Consider the following 13966-nt stretch of genomic DNA (forward strand, 5'->3'; position numbering starts at 1 on the left):
TTATCTGGATTGTGTTGAAGTCATCAGAGACCTATGAGTGAGTTACCTTACAAACTCTTAAAGCTTGTAATGTTAGGTAATGTAATATGAAGGCAAATAAGAATATCCAAAATATCTCCTTTGCTACCACTTCCAGGAAGATCCGTATTTAAGGAGATGTAAATCTATTTGAATCTAAATATTAGAGATAGAATTCTAAATTCTCTTAACACTTGTTTTTAAAATTTCATAAAAATATTGCCTCTTGAGTGCAGATGAAATTCAGAAGCTTGCTATGAAACATGCAGGAACAGCTACACTGGTATCACTAGGAATTGGAAATAAAACAGGAGCAGGAGACTTGTGGGTGGTTTATCAGACTCACTGGTTTATCCTGACATCAGTATCAGCACAGTGTTCCAGATTTCTTTTGTTTTTTATCTTAGGCTTTGGAAGACCAGGTATGGGACCTGCTGAATGAAGCAGACAAGGCTGCAGAGGAGAACAAAGAAAAGAGTCAGGTTTATGATGCCATGGCGGAAACCCTTGGGGATGCATGGGATACCCTCATTATTATGTTAGAGAAGCGACAGGCACTTCTGGAACTTACTTCAGTGTTCTTTGAAAATGCTCTGGAGGTTTGTATTTAAATCAAATTTCTCTTAATTTGTAACCTTCCACATCTTACAGGTACTCTGGCCACTCTAGTTTTACTCTGTTATATAAGTTCATTGCATTCCTAAAGTTGAAGCAATTAAGAAAATAAAAATCTCTAGATGTAGCCTTCCTTTTCTACCTTCTGAATAGTTCAACGTGAAACTGAACAAAAAACACATGTAGACTTCAAGAAATATCTTAGTCATGATGTCTCCAAAATTTGTACTTGGCAGAAAAATTACAGTGAATAATAGAAATGGACCAAAACCTAAAATATGTAATTCAGTGGCTATGGACATTCTGCAGAATCTTTCATTCCCTATGATTCAAATAATTTGGCATTGAAAGAACTAAATTCTCAGATGCCTTCACTAATGCTTACTGAAGATTGGCCACTGAAGGTTTTACACTGAAATATCCATACAGTTATTGTAATTATGCAAACTAAACATTAGTCTAACTTGCCAGTCTTTTACCTGAGACTTCCATTTGCAGATGTGCACAAAAGGACAATTGTGTGAGCCCATAGACAGATTTCGGAATGTTGTCTTTCCCCTTTTACCTATTTCTCTGTATCTTAAGAATAGTCTTTAGTGAAAATCAGAAATCCAGTCTCAAATATTGATCCCTAATAGACTTATTTTATAGCATGCAGATCAAGAGGGAGAAAAATGTGGAATAATAGAAAAGACAGAAAAAGCAGAGTGCTTGCTTTTCATCTTCCTTAATTTCACCATAGGTTTCAACATCTTTGCTTACACTGAAAGACAAGTTTCAACTCTACTGGTTTCTTCATTCTTGAAGTGAAGCAGTAGAATTGATAAAAATTGGCTAAGATGCAGAATATGTGTTTCAACTCTCTATGAGCTACTCATACTTGGAATCGCACCTGCAAAGGTGGAAGCCAAATGGAGAATTCCAATTTTAGTTTTAACAATCTCAGCAGATTACCAAATCTGCTCCAGATCTCAAATCACAGTATGTTTCAATATTTAAAATATGGAACCCATGGAAAAATGAGCTGTAAAGGAGTAACTTCAGTCTTCATTACAGAGATGCTGTTTCTCTATTATAATTAATTACTGTGTTTACCATAATATTTGTTAGCTTAAATTTGCTACTCATTTCTGCCTTCAAAAGATTGCTTTGAAGGTTGTCTCTCTGTCTGATGTTGCCTTTAAATGTTTTTTTTCCTCAATACTTTAACTTTAGAAATGAGTTCTGGGAAGGAGACCTGAGTTAAAGTCTTCATTAATTTTAAATGATTTTATTGAAGGCTTTGAAATTAAGATTCTTCCATAAGAATTTATTTTCAGTGGGTCTGAAGGCTATGTAGAAAAGATGATTCATAAAGTGACAAAACATAATTACAGAGTATGTCAACTGAAATTTGGGTTCCCTCAATCAATGAGAACCTCAAAAAAATGGAAGGTGTGTAGATGCCACAAAACATCTGTATCTAGCAGTCACTAAAAATGCCTTTATCCAAGAATTTACAAATTCTCATGAACTTTGCCTACAGTACAGAGATTATGGTGGAGTTCTGAAAAAGAAAATTATACCGTGCTTCTTCCTACCCTTTGTTTTCTTAATGCAGTTTGCTGTTAAAATTGACCAAGTTGAAGATTTCCTGAAAAATGCCCAAGAGTTTGACAATATTGACTCTTTGAGAGAACTCCTTCTGCAACAAGAGCACCATACAAAAGGTACAAACAGTATTCCACTACTGATGGTGTGTTATTGTGCATTGAGTCCTTGAAGGATGAGTTTAATCTTCCTCTGCATATTTAAAAAAAATCGTCTTAGAACAAATATGAATATGTTCTATTTGGAAAAATATAATGGTGAAATAAGTGTTTATGAGGCCTCCTGAAAGATATGAAGCTCCTGGTTTTGAGCTAGTTCTCTCATGGTTTCATCTTTGTTGCTGCAGAGCAGCTAGTGGTAAGTTTGTATTCTGATTCAAAGCAGTCTAGGTCAGCTGAGCTGCTAAGAAATCAAGCTGACTTTTAGTGCTGATTGGCGAGCAAGTTCTAAACCCATCCTTCTGTTCCATGGGAAAATTCATCAAAGTTGTCATAGCTATCAATAAGTTAGCATTTTCCTATGGAAAGCTTTTCATTAGAAAATTTCCAATCAGCTCTAGTAATAATCCCCTGCAGATTTTGTACTATTGTGCCTTTCAGGAGCTGGAACAGTCACAGACACATGGCTAGTAGGTCATTAAAATTACTAGTCCACTGAATTTTAACCCTGAATATATCTAGGTAGAGGTTATGGAAAGAATGTAAGAATTCCTGATATTCGTGACTTATTTAGTCATAGGGTTATAGCCAGTCTCCCCAGACAGGAGAACTTTTTCTTTCAACTTCTGTGAGGGACATAAAAACCTAAACTCGTCTTTCATCACTAACGAAAAACTACAGAGGTTACTGACCCACAGTAAGCAGGGTAGGAAATTCCACTTCATCTTATCTGAGGATTGGGAAACCATCAAAAAGAACTGTTTTGAGAAAACAATACCACTTCTGGGTTTTGTCTCATTGGCTCTCAGTACACCATTATATGTGTATCTATATTATATTATGTGTATCATTATAGGTACATATATGTATGCGTATACACTGTTACACATTTTTAGGTTTATATAAAAGCTGTCCAAATGGAAATATTTTAGGATATATACCTTCTAAAGTAAGTATTTATAACCTGTTCATGCAGTGCATGAAAATACATTATGCTCATGTATGCAAATAGATAGATAGTTTTAAAAATACTTGAGTAATACTTGAAATACACTACTAGAATTACAAATCACATTGTTTTTTTCCAATGAAATTGTATTCTTACAGAGCTTTTGGAAAAGTCACTTGCACTTTTAAACAAAAGCCAAGAGCTAACTGAATTCATAGAAGAATTCAAATGTGAAGGGCCAAATGCAAATCCAGAACTGATTCAGGGAGCCCACAGCAGCTGCTTGAAAATTGATAATCTCCTTGAAATGCTACAAGACAGGAGACGGCAACTGGACAGATTTCTTAAACATCAGCGCCAAGGACTAGAGCAGGTTCTGCAAATTTGTTTGTGGCACCAACAAGAGAACCAGGTAAGACGTATAATATTACCTAACTTTTGTATATTCGACTTTGTAACTATAAGATCCTCATAATTTATTTTAATATAACTTCAATGTCTTCAAAAGCACTGTTTCCATTATGTGGATCCCCTCCTGTATGTTGTCAAATGTGATGCTTCAAACAAAATCAGATTCCCTTCAAATTGAATTCCTAATACAAACAAACCTCTAGCCACATAAGCAATAGCAGTAACTGTTAATAGCAATTACCACTGCAGCCAGCTGTTTCTGGACTAGTCAGTTAAAGAGAAGATATAACATTGTTAGCTAGCTGGTGTGTCTGAAAGCAGAGGAATATTTTGTTCTCAGAGTCAAATCAAAATTCTTTCAGGTATTGTAGTGACTCTAGGTTTTTCATACCTGCAACCTGTTTCTCTGTTGTCTTTCTCTCTGCTCCCATCTCCTACTGAACTTCTCAAATACAACTTGGTTTTGTACCTTCCTTTCAGAGCTTAGGTACATTTAGGTCTTACTCTTTCTCTTCCTCTTTCCAGTCCTACTGCTCTTTTTCCTTTTCATTCCTCATTTCCCAGCATTCAGATCAGATAGCTTTTTTCTTTTTGTGCCACATGTTATCAGAGAAACTTCTGCAATGTAAGACTCTCTCCTCTCATTTTCCTTGAGAAACTCTACATAACTTCACCAACTTGTTAGAAAAAAGATAGGGGGAGAGTCCTTCTCTGCCTCTTTGGATATTAAGTATGCTGAGGAGGAGGAACCTATGCAAACTTAACTGCCAAAATTTAACAAGACTAAACCTGACTTATCTTCAGTGTTTTGTAAGTAGACTAAAATTTTGTATGGACCTCAGACAGTACAGTCCCGATTGTGATACCTCTTTAAGTATCTATCCTCCTTTGCCTCCAAAATAAAGTTTTCCCCTGTATCAGAGGAAAATGTTAGAAACTGTTAGCAGCAGCCTATTCTGTAGGCACTAACTTTGTCTTTCAGATTGTTTAAGATAAGCACCTTATTCAACAAGTGCAACTCTGTAATTTTGCATAAAGACAACAAAACCATGGAGGTACACAAGCAAGCTCACAGCCTCAATATCAGTAGCTGCCAGAAACAGAGCAAGAATTACTTATTTAATGGTAAGATAGAAAAAAAGCCAGATAAAAATAGTATGGTCTTATGCAAGTGTTGTAATCTCAGTATGTAGTTATAAAAATAGCTGACGAAAACACTGAAAAGCAAGAACTACAATATAGGAGGCTGTATCCATTTCTGTGCAAATCATTAGAAACCACCTAGTGCTTGCTTAGAAATAGGTACTATTGCTGCTGTTACTGGTTTTGATTTTTTTCAGTGTCACTTTTATGGTATATTACTATACCATATCACTTTTATGGTATATCACTTTTATGGTATATTACTATACCATAAAAGATCCTCAAAAGGAAATGTTGTTTCAATATAATGTATTCTAATAAATTTACAGCAGCTACAACTGAACTTTCAGTATCAGTCTAACTCACTATATTGAAATACGTCCTATTTCATCTAGAAAAATGATCCTTTCTCTACATTGAAAAGTATTAGATGTTACTACATTTACCTGATCATGTCAGTGTTATTCCATAGTATACAAACATGGAGGAATGTTCAAAATGGAAACATTTCAGAAACAGCTTACTGTTGAAGAGTAAGGGATAAATATGTGAGGTCTTTTTTGGAGCCAAGCATACTTCTTTAAAAAAAGAAAATCACATTGCCTGAGGTGTTAAATGCCATGATTTCGTAAAATTTACTGGGGAATTCTACTTGTCCTCATCACATAAGGGATAAATATTTGGGAGTAACCAGCTAGAATTCACCCTAATTTAGGGGGGATTGAAAATATTGTGCAGTGAATTTTTTGTGTGTATGTTTCCATTTCCTCTCAGGTATGTGCTCACATCACAAAGTAAGTACAGAAACTGTTTTGTACTGGCAGGTTTTCTGATCATCTGAAGAGAGGGGCCAATATTGAACTATTTGTTAGCTCGTACCTGTGTCCAGTTTGAGGCTGGTATACACACAGAGGGACAAATTCAAATAGTTTTTAATATTATGCTTATCAGAATATACTTGTTTAGTATCTGCATTAGAGTAAAATCTGGTATAATGTATGATGTGTACATTTATGGAGAATTAATTTGCATTCATCATGGACAAATAATATATTCACATATAAATATAAACATTGGAAAATTAACTTTTAGATATGTAAAGTTACATTTAGAGAATGTTACATTTTACATTTTACATTTAGAGAAATGTAAAATTTCTCTCTCTGGCCTCTAACACATCATGCATATATTTCTCAGGGATGACAGAAATTAAAATCTTAAAGCACATCTGAAAACTAATATTCCAATCTCTGTACATGACTGAACTCCTTTTGATGTCTAATGGTGCTACATATGCAGAACAGCATATTGAACTCCCACCGACATTAATGGGAGTTCAGAGGATACAGAGAAAACAGAGTACTGGAGATGAGCTCTGCTGTGTGTGATCTAAGGGTGGATTTTTGCTCTTTGTATTGCCTCTGTTTTTCTAGGCACAATTATGTAATGCAGAAGTCTGCGTAATCTGTGGCTTGCTTTTTTAAAAGAAAAGCCAAACAGCTGTAAAGATTACTACTTACTACCTGGTTCTGAAGAACTAAAAATTGTGCACCTCCTTTGATCTCTAATTGGAATGTGATGATATGATAGTCATGATTGTAACATGTAAGGTGTTTCTTTTCAGTGTTTTCAAGATGTGAAAGTGTACTTACATTACATTTAGAGACGGATATCTGACCTACCTTTATGAAAGTGTCAGCATCATATTTAGTGATAACCTCTTTCATTAATGAAAATTAGAGGCACATTGGCCTATTTGTGCATAATTAGTTATCTTTGGAAGAAGATTTATGAAAGTAATTTTTCTTAATTGATCCAATCATGCATATATGAGATAATTAAAACTATTCATGGTACTTGGTCGCATCAAGGGCAAAGATAAGAGCTGAGTAAAACTCAGGGGACAGGTGAGTACACCCACATTTGCTACCTAGACAGCTATATGGGAAACAAACTAACTTGGTATAAGTCACAGTTCCTGTTATTTAATTTTCATTTAAGGTAGTTTAATTGACATAAAAAAATCAAGTAGTGTAGCTCAGTGAATTAGAGGCTGTCATCGGATTTTACCCCCAAAAATGCAGGACATTTTTCTTTGCTTGTAATCTTTACATAGTAAATTGATAGGTTTATGATCTTACCTGCCTAGAAGAATTTCTGTATGGTAGGATATGGAAATGTTCTGTTGTTTCTTTGCTCGAAAGCAAATTTCTGTTATGAAAAATGGAGATTTTCATTTTAATATCTGATAATGAGAATCTGCAATTCCAAATGTGTAAGTGCACTTATATGAGGAGAAATCCACAGTAGTAGCTAATGTGTAGCGAATTATCTAAACATGGACTACATCTGCTGGTGGTGTGCTCTTGGAGGAGTCCACACTGTAGCAGTTGGATATTCCTTGAATGAATTGTGGCCACAGAGAGCCCATGCTGGAGCAGGGTGTCCTGACAGGAACTACAGCCCCTGGGGCACTTGTATTGGACTAAGGGAAAAGTGTGAGAAGGAAAGAGTGACAGAGAGGAACTGTCATAACCATACAGACCATAACCGGCCATTCTCCATCCGCCCGTACCCCTGGGTGAGAGGGAGTAGGCAGAGAAGTTGTGAATGAATGATTGATTGATTGTTAGTTCTAAATTGCAACTAGCACTGCAATTGTGTTAGTTAGATTGAATGAGTGATTGAACCTGAAGGGCTGGCTAGGATGAAGGTGTTGTAGTTTTTGTCTGTGTTTCTCTATAATTGGCAATAAATTAATTTTTCCCAAGTTGAATCTGTATCACCTGTGATGGTAACTGGTAAGTGATCTCCATGTCTTTATCTTGACCCACGAGATTTTTCATTTTATGTTGTCCCTCTGCTCTGTAGAGGAGGAGGAGGAGTGAGAGAGTGGCTGGGTGGGTGTCTGACAGCTGGCCAAGGCCAACCCAACACAACAAGCCAAGCTATGCTGCTGGTTTGGGTTTTTTACTCCCCAGTTCTTTGCTGGAAAACATGCTTCTCCTTCTAAATTGACAGTGGGAAATGTAGGAAGACAATGGAAGACTTTTTTATACATATATATGTAAAAGCACTGAAATCACCTGGACCATAATCAGTGTAAAATGAGCAATTTAACATCCTGAGAAAAATGTTGAAGAGCTTTTGATTTCTGATATGAATTATTCATCACAAACAGAGCAGATAATTATTGTAAATGAATGATAAAAATCTTATTTTTGTAGAACAGAAGGGATTTTAGATTTCAACCAATCAAAAAACCCACTGTCTTTTTCAAACAGATATATTAACCTTCTCTCCTTTCCCATCCCTCCACCAAAATCACTGAAAGTAGGGTTCTGTGGGTTTCTTTCTTAAAAAGCAGTTAAATATTCCCAGCTGTTTCTTAAGACTAAGCTGGCACAACTGGAATCACTCAGTGGTATTAGCTGTAGTGGAAGCCCAAAGTGGAAATAAATATTGCCAAGTGGTAAAGGGGTGAACACTTTACTATAACAGCATTAAAGAATGACTTTTTCCTCTGCCCAGCATTACAGAAATACTAGTTTGTTGATGTGTGATACAGAGAACAGTCCTAATTTACAAAGAAATTTTTCTTTCCCTTTTAGCACAATTTTTATTGTCCATTCCATTCATTTGTATCGTGGTGGACTCTTAGTAAATGTTCTGTAAAAATGTACTTCCAGGAAAAATGTTTCAATCAGTAAGTACACATCTGGAAGATATGCTCAAAAAATGAAGGATCAGTAGTAAATTAATTTGTTTACTTTCCTAGCCCTCTTGAGCTCCTGAGATAATGTGCCCAATTTTCATTTGTAACTGAAAATGTTTCCAATGCATTTTAAAGGTTCTTTCACTTTTAGAATTGTTTAAATTTATTACAAATAGCTTCTACATGAGCAGATAAAAAATATAAAAATCTGTAGTGTGCTATTGAAATCTGTAGTACCTAGACTACAAAGTAATTCTTAGTATGCCATATACAATTTAAGTACAGTGGTGATTTTCCAGACTGAAAAGATTGGAGAAAGTCTCTTTGATACTAACAACTCATTTTAAAATGCAAAGCTTCAGCCAGGAATTCTTGCCATGTGTGGTTTACAATGAAAGTGAGTGGTACCTACTGTGAATCAAGCAGAAATAAATGCAAGTCATTCTGTGCAATTTAGAAGGTATACTTGTATACTGCATATGGTTGCTGCATATACTTGCTGAAGTAAGTCTAGTAAGATGAAAGAATTTTTTTTTAAGCTACTGAAGATTATTCCACAAAAGATTATCTCAATCGCTTAACTGGGTTTTTGAAGCCATAGATGGGGATGTTCTATTAGGTCATAAGGCCAATTTAGTCTTTAGACCACAATCCTTTCCTTCTTATTAACATTTAAATAATACAAATACAAACATTTGAATAAAAGCATGAACATTAGGAATGAAAACTGAAAGGAATGAAAATCAGGCCTTTTTTTGTAGATAAACCTGTCTTGTACATATTTTAAAAACAGACAGTTCCTTCTCAAATTTTTCAGTGAATTCTTTTTTATTATTTATTTAGGTAACATCTTGGTACAAGGAAAACATCAGAGATTATTTTCACAAGCAAAACTTAGGCTCATCTCTATTGGAAAATGAAGAGTTACTTCAAGAGCTTGAAGAAATGGAAGTCAAAGTGAAAGTAAGAAATATGGTAATTGGTGAAGCAACTTTAAAAATGAGTAGCAAATCATGAACTTGGACATTTAATGAGCACATATAGAAGTTAGGTACTTGTTATGTGATATAAGATATATATTTCTATATGTCTAAGTAAGGATTTTTTTCATTTTACTTCTTTTAATGCAGGCCTCCATGTTTCTCAGTGTTTTTCTCACTTAAATCTTTAAAAGCTATTGATAAGGTAAAAGAAGAGTAATCCTTGATGTCGTTTAGATGGCTTTTCAATTTAGTGATAAAGTTCTAGACTGGTAGTTTACATATTGAACCATGATGCAAAAAAATAAAGAAAAGCAATTTTTTTAGAATATTACCAAAGTTTAATATTCATAAAGGATAAAAATCCAGCCACTTCTACCATAACTCATTATTGTCACTGAACTGTGTATATGATTGGAAGAGGTATTTGCCCATTTATTTATTGGGAGGAAAAGTAATTGAAAATGCTATTTTCATTATGAGTGTCAGTTTTCCAGAGAATAAATCTGTTACCATCACTCATATAAGCAAGATGAGATTAAAGACAATGTTGATATATTAAAAAAAAAAAAGGATATTTGTATGATGTAAATTGAATATATTTACAACCTTTTTTTCGATACTTCAATTGTGCTATCATCAGGTAAGTGCTGCTGCTGGGTCAGGATCATTCCTCACTGTATCATTTTCAAGCAATTGTATTTGGATAACTCAACCAAACCGACCTTTTTCATCCAAAACCCATTCCAATAGACACAAATGTCTTTTTAAAGGCTATTGTGTTGATAGCAACAAACAGGCTTATGATTGTTCACAGTTATGTTTCCTTGTAAGCTTGGTAGTTAAGTGTCACATGTTTGCCTGTTTGCATAATTTACAATTACTGCTTCAGAGTTGTCATGTAAGCAGAATACAATAATATTGCTAATGCTTCTCCAAGCAGCATGTCAGAAAACACATATTCATCTAGGAAAGATAAGTATGAAGAGCTAAATTCTGCTGTAAAGCATGAACAGACCTTTGGCACAAGAAAAGCAGAAGATAAACAGTAAATGAGTAAGCTGTGCGGTGTTACCAGAGAAATAGGGACCCACAAAAATATTTGAGGTGACCTAAAGTATTTCTGAATTTTAGAACTAGCCAAATGATCGTTAATCTTCCCCATGTCTGGTGTTGAAAGGCTATTCTCATAATTTGCTGTATGAAGTAGAAATGATATTGTAAGTGCAGAAAGGAGAACAATATGCATTTTCATTTTGTATAATAATCCTTTTCATGGCTGAGCATCCAGAAACTAACTTACAATGGTAACACTTATTAGTTTCACCTAACAATTCTCCCATATATGATGTAATAAATCATTCATATCTTCTTACTGAAATGCTTTTTTTTTTTCATTAAGATCATCTAAAAGTGTTTAGCATTAAAAATTTTTGTTACACATCCATGTGAATTATGATCTGGAACATCTTTCTTACCTTTGCCTTCTGCTGTTCTTACTAGCAACATGTTCTAGCAGAGGGAAATTATATTCTTGAAATGATGGTATTGAACATGTTAATGTTTATGATGTGCAAAAAGAGTGGCCAGATTGAACTGCATACTGCAAATATATTTCAGAAAGCAGAGTTATGGGGCTTTGTGCATTAGTTTTTACAGCATTGAACTGCAGATGTTGAGACTAGAATAAAAGAGGAGCCTGTAATCTTGATTTTAAAATTCAGGTGAACTATACCAATCAAATGTGTATTCCAGTAAATATTTGTTAGGTAGCAGAGATTAATATTAGATGTCATCACTGCACAAAGTAGTGTTTTACCTGTATGGTTGGAATACACTGAAACAGAAAACAACCTAGAAACGAACTTGGCATCTTTACTCACAGGTATGATATTTAAAAAATGATTTTACTAGTCCTGGAAACAGAAATATTATTTCCTCTGTATTCCCATACATGGGCGCACAAAATTCCCTTAAGCCACTTTTCCTGTAAAATTTTCATTTCAGTTGGTCATACAACATGATACTATTGTCCAGGGTCACTACTTTCTAGGATACAATCTTTCATCCCAGTAATGACACAAATTCTTGATAAGTCTGAAATTACATTTAGCTGTTTTATTCAAACCAACCTACTTTTTTAAAAGTTTGTACTGAATCTCTGTAACTGGCCTTTCCTAACTATTACATAGCACTCCACTACTTTTTTGTGCAACTAGAAACTTTATTAAGCTATGGTTTTATATTTTCTTCGAAATCCCCTGTGAAGTTGTTAAATATAATGTGACAAGAACATGTTTAGGAACAGAATGATTTTAAAAAATGCAATACTAGCAATTTATCTAGCTTTCTGCAAAGCAAACATATAGAATTCCTAAAATATCTTTTCAGGCTGCATTCAGACCAAAAGAATATTGTGATGTATAACAACTCTGCTACATCTGTGCAACCTAATGTACATTGCAGACAATGATGACTGTAAAATGAAACTGAGTACCTTGTAACGCAATCTGATATAAAAACATGCAACATTTTCTGCTTTTAGGAGCTTTAGGTTGGAATAGGTTTTATACATAGCGCATATGAGCACCACACATGTGGGTATTTGCTGGGAACTCTTGTGGTATAGAGTCATCAGAATTATTTTCTATTTTTTTTTTTTTAGTCATGTGAGATTTTTCCGCAAGGATTAACTTTCTCCCTGAAATCAAGAGTCATAACATGTAATATATGACAAAATTGTAAAGCACTCATAAAAACATTTCCAGGTTCACATGAAAAATTGGGCGGGGGGGGAAACCCGTGTCAAAACCCCTATGATACATAGTTATACCATTCCATGCTATTTGGAAAACTTTAGAGTAGAAATTAAGTCCATCTTTTCAAATAGAAAAACAACTAACTGCATTAGTGCTTCAAAATGCCTCTATCTCTATTCCACTGAGTAGTTTTTTTAACATGTCTGAACCTTTGCTTTTATCTCAATAAAATATTAGACATCACTTTTTACTGTGTATATATTGGAAGCAATCTCTTTACCAATAGGAAAAATACAATATCCATTTTTTTCTGGTAACACTAAATTGGATTACCTACAATTTGGATTACCTTCCCTTTAGTGTCCAACTTATGTTCTAATATAAAAAGGTGAATATTCTATATTAATTTCAGAGTGAAATGTATATTCCAGAAGTTTTATCAGTTCATACAGTTAACTGTTTTATCAGTTTATGTGAGAAAATAGGGAAATGGTTGTGAAGAAAATTTCAATTTATGTTCAGGAAGAACTCTTAGGAGTACCTTGGCTATTTAATTAATTACATACATTTTCTGTAGGTTAGTCATTGCTTAGAGCATAGCTGATGTCTGCTGTAATTTCTGTAGTTCCCTCATGTCAAAACTAAATGTTTCCAAAAAGCCATTAGGGGCTTTAAAACATTTTATTTACCTTGCTGCAAAAGTTTTGGTTAGTGTCTTTTCCATACTATCTGAATGGCCATAACAATTCCTAGTGGCATTCTATTAGAAGTAATAAGGACAGTGGTAAACTAGTCTTTAACTGCTTTGGATTTCTGTTAGGATCTAAAGTGGTGTAAATGAATCTTTTCAAGTAATATTTCATATGTATACTTTAGCTTTCAAGATATGGCAAAAAGTTTCTTTGTAAAAGACATGCAGAGTAAGTGGGAGTGTTCTCATAGGGAGTAAGAAAGTGGAAAGTTCTGGTATCTGAACAGTTTCACACAAAGAAAATACATGTGTTTACTTACATGCATTGTTGCATTAAGATGAACAGGGCAAATTATTTACTTAAATTGTTCAGAGGCTAGCCTAAGAAGGATTTACAGGATTAACACCTTATTTATGTGACTGGGCTTAGAGAAGAAAGGAGAATGGTCTATTATGTTCTCAAGCTGGTATCTTATCTTGAACCTCACCTCACCTCACTAAGAGGTGGAACCACTGAAAACATTATCACTATCTCGTACAATAATCAGGACCAAAGATAAAACTAAGGATTCATAATTGGAAGAAAAGCCCTCAACTCTCCCAAACTTTAAATGGACACACATACGCACACCCCTCCAAGATTTGAGAGTAAAGGAAAGGCAGATTTAGTAAATAATGTTTCAATGGGGATATCTGCTGGCAGTGATTAACTGCTGGCTGTTAAATTTCTATCTGTATTGGAAGTGCTTAACACGGTAAAAAAAAGAACTTCTAGCACCACTTTGTGGCCAAATAACTTTTTAGATTACTACTTTTCTTCATCTCTATTCTTTGCATTTTGTCTAGTTTCTGCCACTTTTCAGGACTGAACAATCCTGGAATCAGTCCTCCTTTTAATAAGGATTAGTAGCAAGATGGAAAGTACTTCTCTGTTTTG

At 34.5% G+C, this 13966-nt stretch overlaps 1 protein-coding gene across 4 annotated transcripts in view; it reads left to right on the forward strand.

Moving 5' to 3' along the window:
- The window catches only part of CCDC141 (coiled-coil domain containing 141), a 108082-nt gene that overhangs the window by 33963 nt on the left and 60153 nt on the right, over positions 1 to 13966 (forward strand). For all 4 annotated transcript variants that reach the window (XM_075756545.1, XM_075756541.1, XM_075756544.1 and 1 more), the window contains 4 exons: positions 426 to 617; positions 2234 to 2342; positions 3489 to 3742; positions 9443 to 9562. In XM_075756545.1, coding sequence (XP_075612660.1) covers positions 426 to 617; positions 2234 to 2342; positions 3489 to 3742; positions 9443 to 9562 — 675 coding nt within the window. The remainder of the gene's footprint in view (positions 1 to 425; positions 618 to 2233; positions 2343 to 3488; positions 3743 to 9442; positions 9563 to 13966) is intronic.

Source organism: Balearica regulorum, chromosome 6 (assembly GCF_011004875.1).
Source record: "Balearica regulorum gibbericeps isolate bBalReg1 chromosome 6, bBalReg1.pri, whole genome shotgun sequence".
In the NCBI taxonomy this organism is placed as follows: Eukaryota; Metazoa; Chordata; class Aves; order Gruiformes; family Gruidae; genus Balearica; species Balearica regulorum.